Raw genomic sequence first — 25,535 nt, forward strand, 5'->3', positions numbered from 1 at the left:
AATCTTAGCTTATCAAAATTGCGAACGAAAGATTCGCAATATTGCGAAAAGACTTCTCTGTGCAGTTTCTGAGTAGCTCGAGACTTACTCTTCCAGTGCGATCAGTTCAGTGCTTGTCGTTCCTGGTTTGACATCACAAACACACCCAGCGTTCGCCCAGACACTCCCCCGTTTCTCCAGCCACTCCCGCGTTTTTCCTAGAAACGGTAGCGTTTTTTCACACACTCCCATAAAACGGCCTGTTTCCGCCCAGAAACACCCACTTCCTGTCAATCACACTCCGATCTCCAGAACGAAGAAAAAACCTCGTAATGCCGTGAGTAAAATACCTAACTGCATAGCAAATTTACTTGGCGCAGTCGCAGTGCGAACATTGCGCATGCGCAATTAGCGGAAAATCGTTGCGATGCGAAGAAAATTACCGAGCGAACAACTCGGAATGAGGGCCTTTGTTCTTACTGATTAGTCATATGGTTTATTTATCCTTGCTCTAGGGAAGCCTAGAGATTCCACTGCATGCTAGAAATGACAGTGGTCATTGTTAATATACAGTATTAAGCAGAACCTGCTTGGCAATTCCTCCCTGTATGGTTACAATGTATTTCCTGTATTTTGTATATACTGACAGAATACATAATTTTTATCTAAGCAAAACAATTTGGTCCATTATCTGTGTCCTGTAATATAAGTAAATGAAATATTTTTATTTGCAGTCACTTGTTAGCAACAATGTTACAATTAATGCTCTGTTCCCTGCTAGACTCTAATCAGGGCGTATTACATCACCGCATTCACTGTGTAGTGTACTCCTCCTCCTGCAGATAGCACACAGACCAGAGCAGAGAAGGAAAGGAAGGGGGCAGGGTACAGGCTGCTGGGAGAGATGATGATGGAGACAGGACAAGTGCAGGCATTCTGCAGAGTCATATTCCTGGGGCTTTTCCTGCACATTGTCACTAGTCATGCAAATTCCCGAGGCATTATCACATCAGTACCTGTGACCCCATGCCATGCACCTCTGCAGTGGGAGGGCAGGAGAGTAGTGTACGATCATAACACTGGTAAAAACACCAGGGCCAATGTCACTTATGATGCCAAGCTACAGCGAATACGGATTTTGGAGGACAGAAAGAGCCTGGTGCCTTGCAAGAGGTAGGTTGTTTCAGCTCACAGCAGAGTGCTATTATAGAGTCCTATTGTAGCTAATGCTGTGACTGTCTATTGTATGCTCACACAGTCTGTCACATGTCATTTATGTTACTTGGCCAGTATGCAGTAATCAGCAGCACCATTGTATAACTATTATGAATCAGAGTCTGGAATGTATACATGCTGCTTATTTTATATATTATCTATTGCACCTTTCATTTGGAATCACTTCACAAAAGTAACTGATCTATGCTAACACGATAGGCCTCATCTTTAATAATAATGAGGAGGAGGAGGAGGAGGAGGGCAAACTAGCATCACATGCTAAGAATTGCTGCCTTCTGGCTACATATTAATAGTAGAGATGTGCAATAGTCTGTATGGGTATTCCTGTAGAAAGAAGTCTTTCCTAAGTTTTCTTTTTGGCAATATAATACTCTTATTGTGGTGATGATGATGATGATGATGATGATGATGATGATGATGATGATGGAAGGTAGGAATATTATTATGGGCATAAATCACCTAGTTTTTGTAATTTGACAAATGCAGTAAAACAGTGATTGGACTAATCTAATTTTCTACTAAACTATACTAAAGACAGGAAGACTAACTGGCACATGCTGCGCCCAGTGAACCGATGAGCGACTGATCACATGACTTTATCTCTGAAGAGAAAGATGTTTAGATATGAGTTCTAAAATTACAAAAACATAAATTTATAAATTTGATTCCTTCCACAGTAACAGAACTATAATTTGCAACAAAACATGTAGTGAATATATATACTGTACATTACAAATTAATCATTTAATATAGATGCATAATAAGGTATATAAAACAAATGTCTATTATTTCAGTGTTTTTGCATTATGATGGGACGGGCTATCTCTACTAAATTATAAATGAAAAGACAAATGGATGAAGGTGTTATGTTACGTTTAGAAGAAACTGAGATATTTGCAATTAAAGATAAATTATTAGAACTTTTTGAATAAGACATAACACTTTTATCCACAAATTATATCTGTAAATAGACTACTAACATTTAAAATAAGGTTGTTACTGTGACCCCTAAATCATAACTCCTTCATCCAGAGGTTCTCAAACATGGTGCTCAAGGCACCCCAATGGTCCAGGTTCTAAGTTTATCCATATTTGGCCATAGGTGACTTAGAGGTACATTTACTAAGCAGTGATAAGAGAGGAGAAGTGAGCCAGTGGAGATATTTCCTCATCAACCAATCAGCAGCTCTGTATCATTTTATAGTATGCAAATTATAGATGTTACTTCAGTGCTGATTGGTTGCCATGGGTAACTTCTCCACTGGCTCACTTCTCTGCTCTTATCACTGCTTAGTAAATGTACCCCTTAAGCTGGGTACAAACTAGATGACTTTTTGAACGATATGGGCGATTCCATCAGATCGAAGTGACATATGGTTCAAATCATCCAGTGAGTACCCACTATATCGACAACTATGCGCGTTCCCATGGGTCGCTTACGACATTGCCTGTCGACTGTACATGCAGCTCAATCTGGCGATGTTGCAAGTGATGCAATTCTGGCGAATGCAGCATGGCCCAGCTCCTCCCCCAGCCGCCACTCCATCCCAGCCGACATCGGCAAGCCGTCGATATCGATGGGTATACACATAGTTGTGTACTCTGCATTAATCAGCACCTCAGTCAATTTAATTTAACCATCTGTGCTGAGCCATGAATATACCTAAAACCTGAACCGTTGGAGTGCCTTGATTGCTTTTGAGAACCTCTGCCTTCCCCCCCCCCAAAAAAAAAAAATCAGAAAATTATTACAGAACACATTCATCCACTCTGTTCTTCAAATAAGAATGAAGGGGGTCATTCTGAGTTGATCGCTGCGCAGCGATCAGGCAAAAATAAACGGCACTTCTGCGCATACGTATGCGGCGCAATGCGCACACGCGTCGTACTATTACAACGAACGATGTCGTTTCACACAAGGTCTAGCGTAGCTTTTCAGTCGCACTGCTGGCCGCAGAGTGATTGACAGGAAGAGGGCGTTTCTGGGTGTCAACTGACCATTTTCAGGGAGTGTTCGGAAAAACACAGGCGTGCCAGGAAAAATGCAGGCGTAGCTGGGAGAACGCAGGGTGTGTTTGTGACATCAAAACAGGAACTGAACAGTCTGAAGTGATCGCAAGCACTGAGTAGGTCTGAAGCTACTCTGATACTGCACAAAATTATTTTGTAGCCGCTCTGCGATCCTTTCGTTCGCACTTCTGCTAAGATAAAATACACTCCCAGTGGGAGGCGGCATAGCGTTTGCACGGCTGCTAAAAACTGCTAGCGAGTGAACAACTTAGAATGACCACCGAAGTGTCTTTATATAATGTATGAAATGCTTGTTAAATCTAACCAATGGGCTACATTACATGGTTTTCCAGGTCATTTCAACTAATTGACTTAGCTGCCACACCCTTTGTGTTATTTCCATAGTCTTTGTATTTCATGCAAAGCTAAACCTCTTAATATGTCCATGGTTTGCGTACATCTGTGAAGGTGGAGCAGCTGCGCATGCGCAAGCCTATTCTGGGCACATGCAGAGTGTGTCCTCACACGCAGTGCCTCCAAGCCGCAAGCGCTGTGCAGAACCATCCATATGTAAATCAGGCCCATAGTTTCTGTAAGGTATTGTATCATACTATCTGCTAAGCACCTTGACTCCTATTGTAACTAAAATTATTATTATTATTATTATTATTCTATTTTCAACCTTCCTTTTGTGTACAAGTGTGCGCCTGAATGTGCAAGATGCCCACTTTCAATACCTTGAACGCTGTAACACCACCAGTAGTTCTTGACATGCCACCTTCAGCATATCATCGGCACTGACAGCTGCCCTATGGCAGAATCTCCATCTTTACACATGGCCACCGCGGCTATGAGTCTGATAATGTCGCCACTTTCACTCCCATAAAATACCCATAATTGCATCTGTTTCTTACTTGTAGATGTTTAGTTCTGTACTTTTTAAATTAGACATGCACTCATAGGGGGGTATTCAATTGTTTAAAAAGTCAGTTGGATGTCTGTTTTTTTCCTATCTAATAGACATCAAAAACAGACACCCAACTGACTTTTCAAATAATTGCATTCCCCCCATAGTGTCCATACAGATATAGCCATGCTCATATTTGCTGCGATGTGGCACGCTGCATGGCGTGCTGGGCTGCTACAATTTGTAGCAGGTGAGTCACAGCTTGGCGCAATATGCTGCAATGCAGCAAAGATGTGCATGGCTACATCTATAGGTCTAACTTATAACAATGCTCCTGTCAGAGGCAGTCTAGGAAAGGAGGGGCCCCATGTTCACACTCCATGCTGTCCCCTTCCTCTCTGCGGCACAGTAGACTTTGTACATGCGCACCAGCCTGCCATGTTCTCTGCAACAAATCTCTACTGCGCATGTATAAATCACCCGAAAAATGGCCACTGTGCAGCATCAATGCTGACATGGGACTCCGGAGAGGTAAGTTATTAAATTTGGGTCAGGGTGTGTGGTGTGGGCCCTCCTGGATAATGTACTGCATACACTGCACCCGTTATAGATACTCCAATAGCTCCTCTGCTTGAATGAGTTGTGAATATCTTACAGCATACCTCCCAATATTTGGAATTGGGGATTCCATCTGAATGTGCATGGAAAATGCATATCACACCCCTTATTTCTCATCACCCTGTGAGTGTGCCAAGTGCTGCCTGGGCTTCATTGCACCCTAAGTTGCTGGTCTTCCTGAGCTGCAGGCTCTCCCGATGTTGTTTAGATGGTGCTCTCATCCGTGCGGTATCTATAAAGCGGAACTGTCTCGCCAAAGTTGGAATGGTTGGGGTGTATGATATAGTATAAGTCAGTTTACTGTTAAGTGAAAATACAGATTCTGATATTACATTATCGTGGGTAGTATGGTGGGCAGTAATGGTTCAAATGCCACTCAACTACATTATAACTTTCTCTAAATGAACAGGATCTTAAACAAAAAGAACACATATAAGACAGCGCAGGTATCAAGTATTTTATCTATATTTAATAATAAATAGTTTAACAATTAAAAGGTACCAATATAAAAGTATAAAAGAGCATTATATACATAATTAATATAGGTGCAGTGTTTTGGTATATTACCGCTAATCCTGTAAGGCATAACAGATTGTAGGAAAACACGGCTTCTGACAGCAGTGGCAAGCGTAGCTGTATAACAAATGGTCAGCTCCCTCGCAGTGGTAATGAGAAGCGGCAATAAGTATCCTTAGGGATATAACGTTGGGTGGTCACCAAGTCCTTGACGCATTTCTCCACTGTATAAATGAAGCAGTTTCCTCAGAAGGATATTAAACATTGAATAGTAACATCAGCAATTTCCTATTTGGATACATTAGATCTGGTGCCCTCTGCCACATCCATGTGCTATGTTCCACACCCTGTGCTCTGAAGGAGGTGTACAGATGCATTCAGTATGATTTGCCAGCGCTTGGTATTTCCAGAAGCCTGCAATGCTGACAGGGGTGAGTTGGGGCTGTTCTCCCCTCTCCCTTACTCCCTAACCCTCCCTTCCCGCAACCTAACCCTAACCTCTCTGCGGCGGTGCCTAAACTGAACACTCCTCCCCGCAGCCTAAACCTAACCCTCCCTCCCCCACAGCCTAACTCTAACCCTCCTTGTGGGTGTCTAACCCTAACTCCCCCCCGGCCCTAAACCTAAGCCACGCGCTATACTTACAGTACATAGGTCAGGATGCTGGCTGTAGGGATTCCGGTGTCGGTCTCCTGACCTTTTTGGAATTCTGGCGATGACATTGTGATGGGTGTCGGGACTCGAGTGCTATTGGGTCTATTCATCATCCTACTAGGCCCCCGTTACACATACGGAAACGCTGGTTTAAGTAGATGGCCCATTTATTATTAGGAGCCCCAATAGGGCTACTCGGTATTCAGCAAACTCCGAAAACTGAAAGTGCTTGGGGTACTCAGGAGCTGTACCATGTCTAGGCACCCCAGCTTAGATGGTCTCCTCATTCTGTGTGGGGAAACCAAAGTTTTTTTATTTAGACTCCAGCGCAGCACTGTTGGCTTTAGCGTACACTACACCATGGGCTCTACTCATAAAGCAGTGAAAAGTCCTTTATTACTTGTCCCCTGTGATAACATGGCTTCTTACTGCTTCATTTAATTCAGAGAAGGGATTTCGGAGGAAAAAAGGAGAGTTATGGTAGACTTACCATTGTTAACTCTCTTTCTGTGAGGTACATTGGGTTCCACAGGGAACATCGGGGGGGGGGGTAAATAGAGTGGATCTTGATCCAGAGGTACCAACAGGCTAAATCTTTAGGCTGTCTCAGGATACATTGGGGCCTCCTCTATAACCCCGCCTCCAGGCACTGTGAGCTCAGATTCGTTAACCAGTCCAATGCAGGAGCAGGTAAGAGAGAAGGTAGGAAGGTAGATGTTAGTCACATAGAACAACATTCTCAAGACAGGAGGAGGAACCAGCGGCTAATGCCATACAAACCCATAGAAGCTAGGTGCGTCAGGGTGGGCGCCCTGTGGAACCCAATGTACCTTGCAGAAAGAGAGTTAACAATGGTAAGTCTACCATAACTCTCTTTTCTGCAGCAGGTTACATTGGTTTCCACAGGGAAACATCGGGGATGTCCTAAAGCAATTCCTCAAAGGAGGGGACGCGCCTTAGCGGGTATGAGAACCCGGCATCCAAAGGAAGCATCCTGGCAGGCGAAAGTATCAAATGCATAGCATGAACGTGTTCACTGAGGACCACATAGCCGCCTTGCACAATTGTTCTGCGGACACACAACAGCAGCCGCCCAAGAAGGTCCGACAGACCGAGTAGAATGGGCATTAATAGCAGCAGGAGCTGGGAGACCAGCCTGCACAAAGGCTTGTACAATCACCATTCTAATCCATCCGGATTCAAAGTGATCATGTGAGATCTGATCTGATCCGAATTGGTAGGCCGTCCCACATGGAAAGGATTAACCTCTGCAGAGGGCGAGAATGAAATTGAGTGTACTCTATCATGTCGAATGCCGACACCATCAGGCCAAGTACTTGCATCGCCGAGTGTATTGACACTCTGGGGCGACAAAGGAAGCATCTTATCATGTCTTGAAGTCTCAGGACTTTTTCTGGAGACAGAAACAGTCGTTGACAGTGTGTGTCCAGGAGTGCCCCCAGGTGCACCATGCTCTGAGCTGGGACCAGTGAGGATTGCTCAACCCCCTGTGGGCTTGTAGGAAGCTTACTGTCAGTTGTAGATGACTGAGGACATCATTGGAGTTTGGCAGAATCAGCAAGTTGTCCAGATACAGCAGGATCCTGTCTCCCTGGCGACGGAGATGGGCTGTCATTACGGCCATGACCTTAGTGAAGATCCGAGGAACCGTAGCCAGTCCAAATGGCAGAGCCTGGAACTGATAATGGAGGTTGCCAATAGCAAACCGCAGATACTGCTGATGCGACGTGGCAATAGGTATATGCAGGTACGCATCCTGTATATCCCTGGGTTCCATAGCCAGTATAATTGAGCGAAGTGTTTCCATACGGAACTTGGACACTCTAACAAACTTGTTCAGTGATTTGAGGTTGAGTAAAGGCCAGAAAGACCCATTGAGTTTCGGAACTAGAAACAGGGTCGAGTAGTAACCTCTGCCTCTCTGGGCCAGAGGAACCGGCACTACCACTACTGTATTCAGGAGAGAACTCACAACCTTTTGCAAAGCTTGCGCCTTTAACGGATCCAAAGGCATAACCGTGGTGCAAAACTGGTGATCGGGACGTCTCTTGACGGAGACTGCATACCCGTGAGAGACAACTTCTCGAACCCATGTGTCTGAAGTGGTCATTAACCAGACCTGGGTGAACTGCAGAAGTCGGCATCCCACCCTGGGGTCCCCCAGAGGTAGGCCTGCCCTGTCATGTGGCAGGCTTGCCTTGTTCAGAAGCAGGCTGACGGGCCGCCCAGGACTGCTTTGCTTGGGCTTAGTGGTTTTGGGAGCACGAGATTGTCTCGGGTATGCCTGACCCTTTGCTTTCCCTTGAGGCCAAAAGGAACAAAAAGTGGTATCTTTAGCCTTCTGTGCAGAAGGATTAGTATTTGGGAAAAAAGCAGTCTTAGCAGCCGCTAATTCAGACACAATTTTATTTAGGTCTTCCCCAAACAAAATGTCCCCCTTAAAGGGGAGTATCTCCAAGGTCTTTTTGGAGTCTAGGTCCACCTTCCATGACGTCAACCACAGAATATGGCGAGAAAGGACAGACGTAGACGACGCCTTGACTGCCAACACACTCGCCTCAGAGGACGCCTCCTGAACGTAATAGGCGGCGGTGGTAATCTGAGACAGGTATTGTCTGGCATTGTCAAATATATCCTCGTGCAGCTCTTCCTCTAATGCCTGAACCATGCTTCAATTCCTTTTGCAGCCCAAAAGGCCGCAATAGTGGGTCTATGTACAGCACCTGTAAGGGAGTAAATAGATTTCAGGCATCCCTCCACACGCTTATCTGTCGGTCCCTTCAGTGAACTGACAGTGGTGACAGGTAGAGTGGATGACACCACTAGGCGGATGACGTGAGAATCCACCGGCTCTGAATTTTCCCACTTGTTACATAACTCTGCAGGGAGATGATAGCGATCCAAGGCCCATTTAGACAGAGGGAATTTCTTCCCTGGATTAGATCAGGGCTCCTGTCTGATGTCCCCCAAATGGTCAGAATGGGGTAATATATTTTTAACCACCTTCTGCCTTTTAAACATATCCGTTTTCTTAGCCACAGTAGTGGAATCCTCATCATCAGTGATTTGTAGGATTTGCTTAATAGCAACCACAAGGGCAGGGACATCAATTTGCAATGGAGAATCATCATCAGAAACACTTGATTTGACAGGACAGTATGTTCCACCTCCTCTTCAGATGAAACATCGGAGAGACTCATGGATTGTGAGGAGGAAGCAGCCCACTTAGAAGACCCAGAGACACAAGAGTGACCTGGAGTAGATTTTTGTCTGACCAAGGAATGATTTAATTGCTGCAACTGGTTAGACAAATTTTCTGCCCAAGGCGGATTAACCATAGGGACATTTTGTGGCTGTAATGGCACAGGTGGTCTCATAGGGGGCGTAAGGCGTTCCACCAGAGTACCCAGTAGGTTTGTGAACGCAGCCCAGGGTGGCTCCTGATTGGTTACAGGAGCTGCGGACTGACTGGGAGATGTATGATGCCTAGTACACAGACCATCATACACAGCTTCCCCCTCTGGTAAATCTTTGGCACATGATCTGCATGATGCAGGAGCGTCCACAGACTTACTGCCTTTCTTGTTAGACATTGTACACAAATGCAACAACCGGGTGAATCAGTACGATCCTGCCAACGCAGGTGTGGCTGGACCGTGCGGGGAGTGGGCCGCAGCGGCTGCGTGATGTCACACGCAGCCCTTGCGACCACGGGCAGCGACGATCAACTCCCGGCCAGCCTCAGGAGCTGCGCTGGCCGGGAGTTATGCCACAAGTACAAAAGCATCACCGCTGTGCGATGCTTTTGTACTTGTGCGGGGGAAAGGGGGTGGACTGACATGCGGGGCGGACTAGCCCTGTGCTGGGCATCCCCCCACATGTCTGGGAACATGATCGTAGCTGTGCTAAATTTAGCACAGCTATGATCAACTCGGAATGACCCCCTAAATCCGGTATTATGTGACTGAGTACACAGTAGAATACATGTAATAGGTAAACACTGTGACACACTATATATATGACCCTGACGCACCTTGTCCCTTAAGGTACAGAATATGGGGGGTAATTCCGAGTTGATCGCAGCATCAAATTTGTTAGCAGTTGGGTAAAACCATGTGCACTGCAGAGGGGGCAGATATAACATTTGCAGAGAGAGTTAGATTTGGGTGGGTTATTTTGTTTCTGTGCAGGGTAAATACTGGCTGCTTTATTTTTACACTGCAATTTAGATTTCAGTTTGAACACACCCACCCAAATCTAACTTTCTCTGCAAATGTTATATCTGCCACACCTGCAGTGCAAATGGTTTTGCCCAACTGCTAACAAATTTGATGCTGCGATCAACTCGGAATCACCCCCATAGTGATAGATATATCTGGGAAACACTGAAAGTGAAACCACACAGCAGATACAGGCACACACAGTCACAGGCAATGCAGATAATTATTATGACAATAAAACTGCACTGGACTAGTATATGTGCAGATATACACAGTATATAACAGCACGGTCCTAGACCAGAGGTATATTTCAGAATACTCGTACAATATATCCTGTAGAAGGTACACTTTTTCTTAACTGCCGCTGTCTGTATAAAGGCATGTAGAATACTCAAGTGTTTATAAAGTCACAGCACTGTATACAGGCGGCATAACAAGGAAGACCTTGCCCTGCAGTCCCAGAGACTAGCCACAACTATGCTTATAAGATGGCGCCCAGCGTCTCAGTCAGGAAGTGAGGGAGAGTGTGAGGCAACTCCAGGGCAGGAAAATCTGCAGTAGATGTCGCCCTGGACCGGGGAGAAGCTACAGGTCAAGTGCCAGCTCCCATATGCTGGACTTCCACCCCCGGATACTAGCGAGCCTTATTAAATGGGGCATTAGTACACCCAACATGTACTCTATTGCCCTGGTGGTCTACTGGGGTCCCTATTTGGTGACAGTGTCTACGGCAGTGCCGCGATCTGTCTCCCTATGTCGTAGATGGAACGCAATTTAATGGCGGGTCCCACCTGGGGGACCCTCTTACCTTCTTCCCCGTAGCAGCCACGCGAACCAGGAGAGCATCTGCGACTGTGTGCCTAAAGCCGGAGCGTCTGCGCCGCAAGTACCCGGGAACAGGCCGCGGGAGTATGCAACACTACTTGGGAGGAGATAGAGCTGCAGCACTGAAGTGTCACCCTGACATACAGCGCCGACAGCCCAGTTTTGAATAAATTTTCACACAGAAAAAGCTTTTTCAGGGCTGCCCAGTGCAGTCCTCCTGTTAAGTCACCTGCTGCAGCATACACCAACTGAAACTGAGCTCACAGTGCCTGGAGGTGGGGTTTTAGAGGAGGCTCCAATGCATCCTGGGACAGCCTAAAGCTTTAGCCACTGTACACCCCCTATGTTTCCCTGTGGAAACCAATGTAACCTGCTGCAGAAATTTCAGATTTCTCCAGCTGTGCCCCTTATTAGTGCACAGTTAATTTACTCATACAGAACCATGGGGAAGCCAACTTGCTGCAATTCAGAGAAGGACATAAAGCTTGACTTTCCAATTCTCCTCTACAGAACCCATCTCCAAGTGTGGATGGTGCAATGAGCTTGTTGGGGGAGAAAAGCAGCAAAGTGTAGTATCTTCCTGCTTCCTTCCTGTTAAGAAGACTATTTATACCTTTATGTAACATACATTTGATGATCTTTCTTGGGGACTGCTCAACAGCTGCTTATTACACTGCCAATTAGTGATGAGCGGGTTCGGTTCCTCGGAAACCGAACCCCCCCGAACTTCACCCATTTTACAAGGGTCCGAGGCATACTCGGATTCTCCCGTATGGCTCAGTTAACCCGAGCGCGCCCGAACGTCATCATCCCGCGGTCGGATTCTCGCGAGATTCGTATTCTATATAAGGAGCCGCACGTCGCCGCCATTTTCACTCGTGCGTTGGAAATGTTAGGGAGAGGACGTGGCTGGCGTCCTCTCCGTTTATTAATGTTGCTGCAAATATTTGTGCTTATTGCTTAATTGTGGGGACTGGGGAGCAGCTGTATTATATAGGAGGAGTACAGTGCAGAGTTTTGCTGATCAGTGACCACCAGTTTTATCCGTTCTCTGCCTGAAAAACGCTCCATATCTGTGCTCAGTGTGCTGCATATATCTGTGCTGCTCACACTGCTTTATTGTGGGGACTGGGGACCAGCAGTATTATATAGGAGGAGTACAGTGCGGAGTTTTGCTGACAGTGACCACCAGTATATATAGCAGTACGGTACGGAAGGCCACTGCTCTACCTACCTCTGTGTCGTCAAGTATACTATCCATCTAGATTCTATACCTGTGGTGCATTTTAGTTTTGCAGTTTGCTGACAGTGACCACCAGTATATATAGCAGTACGGTACGGAAGGCCACTGCTCTACCTACCTCTGTGTCGTCAAGTATACTATCCATCTAGATTCTATACCTGTGGTGCATTTTAGTTTTGCAGTTTGCTGACAGTGACCACCAGTATATATAGCAGTACGGTACGGAAGGACACTGCTCTACCTACCTCTGTGTCGTCAAGTATACTATCCATCTAGATTCTATACCTGTGGTGCATTTTAGTTTTGCAGTTTGCTGACAGTGACCACCAGTATATATAGCAGTACGGTACGGAAGGCCACTGCTCTACCTACCTCTGTGTCATCAAGTATACTATCCATCTATATTCTATACCTGTGGTGCATTTTACTTTTGCAGTTTGCTGACAGTGACCACCAGTATATATAGCAGTACGGTACGGAAGGCCACTGCTCTACCTACCTCTGTGTCATCAAGTATACTATCCATCCATACCTGTGGTGCATTTCAGTTGTGCGCAGTATATATAGTAGTAGGCCATTGCTATTGATACTGGCATATAATTCCACACATTAAAAAATGGAGAACAAAAATGTGGAGGTTAAAATAGGGAAAGATCAAGATCTACTTCCAACTCGTGCTGAAGCTGCTGCCACTAGTCATGGCCGAGACGATGAAATGCCATCAACGTCGTCTGCCAAGGCCGATGCCCAATGTCATAGTAGAGAGCATGTAAAATCCAAAAAACAAAAGTTCAGTAAAATGACCCAAAAATCAAAACTGAAAGCGTCTGATGCGAAGCGTAAACTTGCCAATATGCCATTTACGACACGGAGTGGCAAGGAACGGCTGAGGCCCTGGCCTATGTTCATGGCTAGTGGTTCAGATTCACATGAGGATGGAAGCACTTATCCTCTCGCTAGAAAAATGAAAAGACTTAAGTTGGCAAAAGCACAGCAAAGAACTGTGCGTTCTTCTAAATCACAAATCCCCAAGGAGAGTCCAATTGTGTCGGTTGTGATGCCTGACCTTCCCAACACTGGACGGGAAGAACTTGCGCCTTCCACCATTTGCACGCCCCCTGCAAGTGCTGGAAGGAGCACCCGCAGTCCAGTTCCTGATAGTCAAATTGAAGATGTCACTGTTGAAGTACACCAGGATGAGGATATGGGTGTTGCTGGCGCTGGAGAGGAAATTGACAAGGAGGATTCTGATGGTGAGGTGGTTTGTTTAAGTTAGGCACCCGGGGAGACACCTGTTGTCCGTGGGACGAATATGGCCATTGACATGCCTGGTCAAAATACAAAACAAATCACCTCTTCGGTGTGGAATTATTTCAACACAAATGCGGACAACAGGTGTCAAGCCGTGTGGTGCCTTTGTCAAGCTGTAATAAGTAGGGGTAAGGACGTTAACCACCTAGGAACATCCTCCCTTATACGTCACCTGGACCGCTTTCATCAGAAGTCAGTGACAAGTTCAAAAACTTTGGATGACAACGGAAGCAGTCCACTGACCAGTAAATCCCTTCCTCTTGTAACCAAGCTCCTGCAAACCACACCACCAACTCCCTCAGTGTCAATTTCCACCTTACACAGGAAAGCCAATAGTCCTGCAGGCCATGTCACTGGCAAGTCTGACGAGTCCTCTCCTGCCTGGGATTCCTCTGATGCATCCTTGAGTGTAACGCCTACTGCTGCTGGCGCTGCTGTTGTTGCTGCTGGGAGTCGATCGTCATCCCAGAAGGGAAGTCGGAAGACCACTTGTACTACTTCCAGTAAGCAAATGACTGTCCAACAGTCCTTTGCGAGGAAGATGAAATATCACAGCAGTCATCCTGCTGCAAAGCGGATAACTCAGGTCTTGTCAGCCTGTGTGGTGAGAAACGTGTGTCCGGTATCCACCGTTAATTCACAGGCAACTAGAGACTTGATTGAGGTACTGTGTCCCCGGTACCAAATACCATCTAGGTTCCATTTCTCTAGGCAGGCGATACCGAAAATGTACACAGATGTCAGAAAAAGAGTCACCAGTGTCCTAAAAAATGCAGTTGTACCCAATGTCCACTTAACCACGGACATGTGGACAAGTGGAGCAGGGCAGACTCAGGACTATATGACTGTGACAGCCCACTGGGTAGATGTATTGCCTCCCGCAGCAAGAACAGCAGCGGCGGCACCAGTAGCAGCATCTCGCTAACGCCAACTCGTTACTAGGCATGCTACGCTTTGTATCACCGCTTTCCATAAGAGGCACACAGCTGACAACCTCTTACGGAAACTGAGGAACATCATCGCAGAATGGCTTACCCCAATTGGACTTTCCTGGGGATTTGTGACATCGGACAACGCCACCAATATTGTGCGTGCATTACATCTGGGCAAATTCCAGCACGTCCCATGTTTTGCACATACATTGAATTTGGTGGTGCAGAATTATTTAAAAAACGACAGGGGCGTGCAAGAGATGCTGTCGGTGGCCCGAAGAATTGCGGGCCACTTTCGGCATTCAGCCACCGCGTGCCGAAGACTGGAGCACCAGCAAACAGTCCTGAACCTGCCCTGCCATCATCTGAAGCAAGAGGTGGTAACGAGGTGGAATTCTACTCTCTATATGCTTCAGAGGATGGAGGAGCAGCAAAAGGCCATTCAAGGCTATACATCTGCCCACGATATAGGCAAAGGAGGGGGAATGCACCTGACTCAAGCGCAGTGGAGAATGATTTCAACGTTGTGCAAGGTTCTGCAACCCTTTGAACTTGCCACACGTGAAGTCAGTTCAGACACTGCCAGCCTGAGTCAGGTCATTCCCCTCATCAGGCTTTTGCAGAAGAAGCTAGAGACATTGAAGGAGCAGCTAAAACAGAGCGATTCCGCTAGGCATGTGGGACTTGTGGATGGAGCCTTTAATTTGCTTAACCAGGATTCACGGGTGGTCAATCTGTTGAAATCAGAGCACTACATTTTGGCCACCGTGCTCGATCCTAGATTTAAAACCTACGTTGTATCTTTCTTTCCAGCAGACACAAGTCTGCAGAGGTTCAAAGACCTGCTGGTGAGAAAATTGTCAAGTCAAGCGGAACGTGACCCGTCAACAGCTCCTCCTTCACATTCTCCCGCAACTGGGGGTGCGAGGAAAAGGCTAAGAATTCCGAACCCACCACCTGGCGGTAATGCAGAGCAGTCTGGAGCGAGTGCTGACATCTGGTCCGGACTGAAGGACCTGCCAACGATTACTGACATGTCGTCTACTGTCACTGCATATGATTCTGTCACCATTGAAAGAATGGTGGAGGATTATATGTGTGACCGCATCCAAGTAGGCACGTCAGACAGTCCGTACGTATACTGGCAGGAAAAAGAGGCAATTTGGAGGCCCTTGCACAAACTGGCTTTATTCTACCTAAGTTGCCCTCCCTCCAGTGTGTACTCCGAAAGAGTGTTTAGTGCAGCCGCTCACCTTGTCAGCAATCGGCGTACGAGGTTACTTCCAGAAAATGTGGAGAAGATGATGTTCATCAAAATGAATTATAATCAATTCCTCCGTGGAGACATTCACCAGCAATTGCCTCCAGAAAGTACACAGGGATCTGAGATGGTGGATTCCAGTGGGGACGAATTAATAATCTGTGAGGAGGGGGATGTACACAGTGAAAGGGGTGATGAATCGGACGATGAGGAGGAGGTGAACATCTTGCCTCTGTAGAGCCAGTTTGTGCAAGGAGAGATTGATTGCTTCTTTTTTGGTGGGGGCCCAAACCAACCAGTCATTTCAGTCACAGTCGTGTGGCAGACCCTGTCGCTGAAATGATGGGTTCGTTAAAGTGTGCATGTCCTGTTTATACAACATAAGGGTGGGTGGGAGGGAGGGCCCAAGGACAATTCCATCTTGCACCTCTTTTTTCTATCATTTTTCTTTGCATCATGTGCTGTTTGGGGACTATTTTTTGAAGTGCCATCCTGTCTGACACTGCAGTGCCACTCCTAGATGGGCCAGGTGTTTGTGTCGGCCACTTGTGTCGCTTAGCTTAGCCATCCAGCGACCTCGGTGCAAATTTTAGGACTAAAAATAATATTATGAGGTGTGAGGTGTTCAGAATAGACTGAAAATGAGTGTAAATTATGGTTATTGAGGTTAATAATACTATGGGATCAAAATGACCCCCAAATTCTTTGATTTAAGCTGTTTTTGAGTTTTTTTTGTAAAAAAACACCCGAATCCAAAACACACCCGAATCCGACAAAAATTTTTCAGAAAGGTTTTGGCAAAACGCGTCCGAATCCAAAACACGGCCGTGGAACCGAATCCAAAACCAAAACACAAAACCCGAAAAATTTCCGGTGCACATCACTACTGCCAATAAGCCATTTGTCCTATCAAGGGTCTTCTTTCAGGCAAGATCATTTAATTTTGCTATTGCATATCGCTCCTATAATTACCTGTAAAAGGATGGTACAGATCCATGGTCAGACTTAGGATAGTGAACATGGCACCCTCTCCCCACACCTCCCCTATGCTGTTGGGACTTCCTTAACCCTGTACTGCACACAGCTCTACAGCTCTTCTGTCAGGGAACTGAACGGAGAGGAACAGGATTAATTCCCACAAAACAAAAAATGTCCGACGCCAGTCCCAGCGACATAATTGTGCCCTTCCGCATGTGCCATGAGTATATTTTCGTGAAATAGATTTCACTTTATTTTTCCCTGTCAGGTAAGCACATCACTGGGGACCTCACTTTCACACTGCATTGATATGATGAAATCCATTATGATATTTAACTGCAGTCTGCACCCACTACCAGAGGCAGAACTCTGGGAGGCAACGGAGTCATCTGCCGCCGGGCTCCTGCTCTGAAGGGGGGCACCTCTCCTCCCATTCTGTGACACCACTGAATTAAGTTAATTGATAGCTGTCGCTGTCTTTTCAGTGGCCGACTTCCTCACTGGTCCCTGCACCTTACAAATCACTCCCTCTTTATTATACCGAATATACACATTTTACAAGTGTTACACCCAGGATTAGAAACCACAACCTATTACACTGGAAGCAGTCACCTTACTGATGAAGCTCCTGTTTAGGAAATATGAGAATTTTAACTATATGAAGATACTTCTCTGACAATTACACGTAACTTCATATAGCTAGAATTATCATGCTTCCTCTACAGGAGCAAATAACTCCATCAGTAAAGTGTCTGCTGTTAGTGTAAAAGGTCATGGGTTCTAATCCTGGGTATGACTGCTAAGAAACGTGTGATTTAAAATAAAAGACAATTAAATGTATAAATACAGGTTGAGTATCCCTTATCCAAAATGCTTGGGACCAGAGGTATTTTGGATATCGGATTTTTCCGTATTTTGGAATAATTGCATACCATAATGAGATATCATGGTGATGGGACCCAAGTTTAAGCACAGAAGGCATTTATGTTTCATAAACACCTTATACATACAGCCTGAAGGTAATTTTAGACAATATTTTTTACAAATTTGTGCATTAAACAAAGTGTGTCTATATTCACACAATTAATTTATGTTTCATATACACCTTATACACACAGCCTGAAGGTCATTTAATACAATATTTTTAATAACTTATGTTTTAAAATAAGTGTGTGTACATTGAGTCATCAAAAAACAAAGGTTTCACTATCTCACTCTCACTCAAAAAAGTCCGTATTTTGGAATATTCCGTATTTCGGAATATTTGGATATGGGATACTTAACCTGTACAGTATATAAATTTTTTTCAGAACACCACACACACACACACACACACACACACACACACACACACACACACACACACACACACACACACACATCTACATACATATATTTATCTTAATATAGTAAATAGGGGGGCACCAATATTTATCTTGCCTCCGGGCAACTGGGACGAACTTACGCCACTGCCCACTACATTTTCTTTGTGAATCGAGTCCCAACTGAAGTTGTGGATCCACATGAAGTACATACGTCACAGACTTAACAACTACCTCTTTCTGAATGGTTATGAGGCGAGTGCTGAGCCCATATATAGCTGCAACAGTGGTCATGTTGCTTATTGGCAAAGAAGTGAGTGGTTCAAAAGCCTGCAATGAAATCAGTGGACATTTTGATTGTGGGCACAGAGGCAAGGTTATAACTTCTTCTACAGCACATCAGTCATATGTTTTCATGAGAGGTCTCCTGCATACAGCTGACCCCACCGCAACCCCCCACTCACATTGAAAAATGGGCAGGGCAATTATACCGGTAATGTAGGCATTGTAAAGCTTGGGGCAGGGCTACGATGACATTACAGCGTCGCCACACCCTCGTACCCATACCCCACTCCTGTGCTTCCTTCTGGAGTGAGCAGCCAAAAAGTAGGCAACTGTGCACTACAGTTTGGAACATGGGTTCAAAATTCGATGTTTGCAATAAGGTCTAGCTGGCAGCCAACATTCCATTTCATTCCAAAGGTGTTCCAAAGGGCTGAAGTCAGACTTCTGTGCAGGCCTAGTCAGGTTCTTCCACAAAAAATCCTTGGCAAATCATTTTTTGATGGACCTCGTTTTGTGCATTGTAATTGCTGAAACAGAAGTGGGCTTTCCCTAAACTCTTGCATCAAAGACACAATTCTCTAGAATACCATTTTATGCTGTATATTTCCCTTTAGTGGAACTAAAGGGCCCAGGCCAAGCCATGAAAAGCAGCCCCAGACCTTTATAGTGTTCCACATTTACTAAACATTATATTTGGTTGTTTTAATCAGGGCAGGAAGTGTTTTCCTGGTATCCTCCAAACCCAGATTTGTCCAGCAAACTGGCAGGTGGTGAAGTGTAGAAAAATCCACAAATCTGGGGTGAGTTCTGATGTTGTTGCTATTTACATGCCATTGAAATGGCAACTCATCCCCCTCGTATGTGGGAACGAGTTCATTGAATTGACCCCAAAATGTAACACCCACCCACCATGTCACTTTGTTTATGATATCCCTCCATCGTGTAACTTTGTATATAACACCCCCACCATGCACTCCTTCTCTTAGTACACTGGTGTTTCCCTACTCCAGTCCTGTTAGGCCACACTGCCCTACAAACATACACACTTTTCATACACAGTGACTCTCTCTTATACACTCTCACTTTCTCACATAAGCTGACTGAGAACCTTTACCTGCGGGGCTGCCTCCAGTGTACAGTAGGTTATGGATGGGTCTGTGTTCCAATTGGCCAAGTGACTATTGCTTGATTTACTCTGCCAGTCAGAGCACAGCAGAAGCTTCTGATCAGGAAACTGTACAGTATTACAGGCTGTAAGGATGGCTAACTGGTGGGCCTGTATTCATATTGCGGATCTATACAGGATAATACACAGGATCGCCATATTTGAAGTGATACATAATAATATCCATATGTCAAAATATTGATATTAGGGGCCAGATGTACTAAGGTGTCTATTCATAAAGCAGTGAAAAGAGTGGAGAAGTGAGCCAGTGGAGAAGTTGCCCATGGCAACCAATCAGTGTTGAGGTAACATTTAAAAAGTACATTCTATAAAAACATAGCAGCTGATTTTTTTCTATGCATATCTCAGGATCTTATCGTATAAGGTCAATAACATAGGCTTGACTCATGGTGCCTTTTTACAATATATTATGGTCACACGTTTACATTTACACTTCTCACCTATACGATCGCGGCTGCAGAAACATATAGGTCACGGCTTTTCACAGATCTTACCTGTTTCAATACGAAAACGTGTCATTTCTTACACGGATAAAACAGGCTATAATTGAATAGCCCAATAAGGACCATAAGGCAAATCTTGTAATAAAAGCCTGTTTTTTCCGTGCAAAATATTACTGCGGCTGATAGCATACACCTCTTCAGTGTGTTGAAACTATTATGATGGTAGTTTCTATAAACATACGGTAAGTCAATAAAGATTTTTTTTTTTTTAATGAGGCTATCTTAAATATTTTCATATTTATTCAGAGCCTGCCATATTAAGGGGATCAGTATGAAATACCTACAATCAGAATCCCAATGGTCAAAATCCCGACAACAATTGACAGACGTTAAAAATCCTGACAAGGTCAAAATACCGACAAGGTCAAAATACCAACATTTAAAATGCTGACAGGTCAAAAAGTCGACAACAGTTTTACATTGTATTTTGTTGTGTATGTCGACATGGACACAGTATAAGAGTACCGCGTTCTTTCGCATGGTGAGCACACTATTATATTTCCCCTCCAGATCCACTGGGATGGTAAAGTATGAACAAGTCGGTTTCAATGAAAAAGTCATGAAAAACTCATGTCGACTTTTTGACCTGTCAACATATTAAATGTCGGTATTATGACCTTGTTGGTATTTTAAATGTCGGTTTTTTGAGTATGCCGGGATTTTAACCTTGTCAGGATTTTGACCGTCGGTCAATGGTTGTTGGTATTTTGACCATCGGGATTTTGACTGTAGGTAAATTGACCGCATCCCATAGTAAGCACAGTAGATCTATGTCTAGGGTATATGTGGCTGAGAAGCAAGCTCTTTTTGATTAACTGCATTGGAAAAGAGTTGATCTAGAGCAGAGTTCAGTATAACAGGCTGTTGAGTCAGTTCTCACGCCATAAAATCTATGCAGACCAGTAACACAAAAGTGAGAAACAGTGTTTGAGACTAGTTTGAGAAATTAATTGTAAGGGCCCATTAAATGAACTGGTCTTCTGCTGCTCCAGCTCTACCAACTCCAAAGGATGACACACTGCTTATTGGCAAATACTGCTTGTTCTAACACTGACAGAAAAAGTATAAGTAGTATATCAGTGACATGTGGTGAGGCAGGTGAGGCAGAGGCCTTTCCTGTCATACTAACGTTTGTACCAGAGAGTTGACTGTATAAAGTATATGAAATATACTAAGAATATGTTTGAAATATCTTCTTTGCATTATTATAATCATTTTTATAGCCAAAAATTCTGTAGTAAAAAGTCTATGACAGGTGAGGCAGTGCCTATCTTTTCCGCACATCTCTGATCAAAACTCACCATATTTCCAGGAGTTTATACTGCTGCACCTGTGTATAATGCCCAGATGTACGCTTTGGCTCATATTTTGTGTGTCAATCTGGGTCTGGTACTAGCCTATGCCTCTTCAGCCTTTTAGCTCACAGCACATCCCTGTAGTATACAGTATGTTAAAGGCTTGCCACAAAATCAGCAATGACTTCAACAAATGCCCATGTAAAGTAAGTATTCACTAAAAAGAATATTAAATAAAATTAGTCAGTTGAACACAGAAATTTGGCAACCCACTTAACACAAAGGTATTGAAATCTGCTCATTTGCTCAGCTGTCTAAATATTTATGATGTGTAAAACCAACCATATCTCTGGGGCTGACTGATGTACAGTTAACCATTATTACACAGCATAGAAATTCTATCTGACACTTTTACCATAGAAATCTGGCAGAAAGACTGGTTAGTAAGGAAATGATATCCATTCCTGGGAACTACTTATCAACACTGCTTTTAAAATTGTTTTTTTCCATGTACTAGCTGTTTAGCCCAAAGCAAATATTTATATTTCCTTTTTGACTGTCTTTCTTATCCATTTTATTCTCTGATCACAGAATGACAGGCCTAATCTCCCATCCTCTTGTTCAATTTATTTTAGAATCGTCCTAGATAAAACAAATCTTTGGTTAAATAGCTAGTAACAGGGTTGATGCTATTGTCAGTGTTTGTTTTACTTGGTACACTTTCACCCCTTCAAAAGATCATGGGGGTCATTCCGAGTTGTTCGCTCGCTAGCAGTTTTTAGCAGCCGTGCAAACGCTATGCCGCTGCCCACTGGGGAGTATTCACTAAGCTCCTCCACTTAGAGCTCAGTAGATTCTCCTCTTACTCCTTCTTAGAAGCATGGTATAGACTGGCCGAGAGAATACTGAAAGAGCTGTTAGGAAAGACTGACACATGTACTGTACTGCGGTAAACTAGATACATCCCTCGCACCTACTCTGACATCTTTCTCCCATGCATCTGGAGAGGAAGTCATGGCCCTCATTCGTTCCTGTCCCCTCACCACCTCCCCACTTGACCCTATCCCCTCCCGCCTCCTCCGCTACCTCTCTCCTTCTGCTTGTTCCCATCTTTCCCACCTTCTCAATCTCTCCCTCTCATCAGACACTGTCCCCTCTGCCTTCAAGCATGCACTCATTTCTCCTATTCTTAAAAAACCTACCCTTGATCCAAACACTCTCTCCAACTACCGACCCATCTCTCTTCTCCCTTTTGCCTCCAAACTCCTTGAGCGTATTGTCTACAACCGCCTTACTTCCTTTCTTTCCTCACACTCACTGCTTGACCCATACCAGTCTGGCTTCCGTCCTCTCCACTCCACTGAAACTGCCCTTACAAAAGTATGCAATGACCTCCATGCTGCTAAATCTAAGGGACACTACTCTATACTTATTCTACTTGATCTCTCTGCTGCTTTTGACACTGTGGACCATCCTCTCCTAATGCAAATTCTTCACTCCATTGGTCTGCGTGACACTGCCCTCTCTTGGCTGTCCTCCTACCTTTCTGACCGTTCTTTCACTGTCTCCTCTCATGACTCCACCTCCCCCACACTTCCACTAACTGTAGGGGTACCCCAAGGTTCTGTCCTTGGTCCTCTTCTCTACTCTCTCTATACGTCCTCACTAGGTAAGCTCATTAGTTCTTTTGGTTTCCAATATCATCTCTATGCTGATGACACCCAAATCTATCTTTACTCTCCAGACCTCTCCCCTGCTCTTCTCACTCGTATCTCCAACTGGCTCTCTGCTACATCTTCCTGGATGTCCCAGCGCTTTCTTAAACTTAACATATCTAAGACCGAGCTGATCATCTTCCCTCCCTCCCGCATAACCTCACCTCCTACTATCTCATTATCTATTGATGGCACTACTATCTCCTCTACCCCCCAAGTGCGCTGTCTTTGAGTAATCCTTGACTCCTCCCTCTCCTTCAAACCACACATTCGGCACCTCTCACAAACCTGACATTTTCATCTAAAAAATATTTCCAGGATCAGACCCTTTCTGACCCAGAATGCTACTAAGATTCCTATCCACTCACTGGTCATCTCCAGACTGGACTACTGTAATCTCCTCCTGACTGGCATTCCTGACAAATACCTCTCTCCACTCCAATCTATCCTCAATGCTGCTGTCCGGCTCATCTTCCTCACCAAACGCACTACGCCCACCTCTCCTCTCTTACTAGACCTTCACTGGCTCCCCTTCCCTTTCAGAATCCATTTCAAGCTTCTCACACTCGCTTACAAAGCCCTCACCCACTCCTCTCCCATCTACATCTCTGACCTTATCTCCCTTTACACTCCCACCCGTCCTCTTCGCTCTGCTAATACACGCTGACTCTTCTGCCTACGGATTACTACCTCCCACTCCTACCTCCAAGATTTTTCACGTGCTGCACCACTTCTCTGGAATTCCCTACCTCTCCCCCTCAGACTCTCCACCTCTCTACAAAACTTCAAACCGGCTCTCAAGACCCACTTCTTCACCAAACCCAGCCAAATCTCATCCTAACCCTCTGTTCTACGCTCTCTATGTACCCCATCTGTGTCACCCCTGTCTGTCTACCCCTCCCCTTTAGAATGTAAGCTCTCACGAGCAGGGTCCTCTTCCCTCATGTGCTTATCCTTTCTTACTTTAATAATCTTCAACTGCACCAAATCCAGCAGTCTTCTGCCACCTGATACTTATTCCAGTGTCATCTGCTGATGTAACTATGTTTATTTACCCTGTACTTGTCCTATACTGTCATCAACTGTAAGTTGCTGTTTTCCTATTTGATTATTTGTTTATGTACTCTGTAATTGGGCGCTGCAGAACCCTTGTGGTGCCATATAAATAAAGGATAATAATAATAATAATGTAGCACATTACAGATGAGCTGACAGAGGTCAGAAAAATGAGAATATTCTTCTGTAACACAACTGACACAAATTCATTTCATACTTGCCTACTCTCCCGGAAGTTGAGGGGGTCTCCAGGGTTTTGGGGGTAGCCCCCCGCACCCCTGGAAGAGCATGCATCCTAACTGCACCCTAGTAAAGCGGACAGGATGGAAAGATCATCACCGGCATTTGTGCGTCTGCGCGGAGGAGCTAAAAATACGCAAATCACAACATTTTAGGTCCCCACGGACACGCAAATCACTGCGTTTTCCCAAGGTGGGCTTCATGTTGTCAGATCCCTGCAGCGTCTCCTCCCCGGGCTTCTCCATGACAGCAGAAATGAAATGTAGGTAAGTATGCACTAATTCCCTCGTCATAAACTGAGTACAGAACATTATGTAACCACCAGGGCCGTCTTTTCATATGGGCTTAATGGGCTCTTGCCCAAGGGCCCCAGGAGTATAAGGGCCCTAGGATGATAGCTGAGGGTCCCCTCTTTCCAGGGGTACCAGATTTTTGAAAATCGGTCCTGTGGAACCGGATATATCCGACTTAAAAGCTGTGGTCCCCATCCAAGGCTGTTAATTGCTCTTCCCAGCCAGATATCTCGGGTTCTATCTGACTTAGAGTTTTTCTGAAATCCAAAAGCTGGGACTCTCCCCTTTTGGTGGACACTGGCAGCTTGTCTCTACTATGCCTAGAACCAGAGATATCAGCCTTCCAGCAGATGGTCCCTGCTCCAGCTCCACACGCCTAATATGCAGTTTTAGATTTTCATTGGTGAATTGCTCTGGTTCCTGAACTTTGATCCCCAAGTCCCCAAAACCTTCTTAAAGGTGAGACTCTCTAGTTTTTTATCCCATTCAAATCTAAGAAATGTATTTTCATGAACTTGAGATATCTGCAGTCAAGCAAGCTGTCCTCCCACCAAAAAATTATAAATATTAAGCCCACTCCACTATCCACCCCTCCCCTACGTATTAAACACCCCCTACCATCCTGAAAGTCATATACCAGGGCTTCTTCATTCAGCCCAATGCCCCCTTCTACAGTTTAGCCCCATCTGTGCAGTAAAGGAGCAATTAGCAGAAATTACTGCCTCAGGTTCTACATGCTGAGCAGAAGATAGAACACCCTCTAGCACCCGAGGGACATCAAAGCTGCCGCTGATAGCACCCCCCACCCCTACCGCTGGAGGATGGGTAGGGGGCCAAGTGCATTGATGTGCCCAGGGGCCTACACTGCTGTTAAGACGGCCCTGGTCACCACAACCATCCAAATAGGTCTTGTAAATAGGATGATCGAT

The 25,535-nt window shown here is 45.0% G+C and overlaps 1 protein-coding gene across 1 annotated transcript in view; it reads left to right on the forward strand.

Moving 5' to 3' along the window:
* Positions 1 to 812: 812 nt before the first annotated feature.
* EPDR1 (ependymin related 1) overlaps positions 813 to 25,535 on the forward strand; it is a 78,973-nt gene continuing 54,250 nt past the window's right edge. The window contains exon 1 of the mRNA XM_063922520.1: positions 813 to 1,152. Coding sequence (XP_063778590.1) covers positions 884 to 1,152 — 269 coding nt within the window. The 5' untranslated portion in view covers positions 813 to 883. The remainder of the gene's footprint in view (positions 1,153 to 25,535) is intronic.

This window comes from Pseudophryne corroboree, chromosome 5 (assembly GCF_028390025.1).
Source record: "Pseudophryne corroboree isolate aPseCor3 chromosome 5, aPseCor3.hap2, whole genome shotgun sequence".
Taxonomy (NCBI): domain Eukaryota; kingdom Metazoa; phylum Chordata; class Amphibia; order Anura; family Myobatrachidae; genus Pseudophryne; species Pseudophryne corroboree.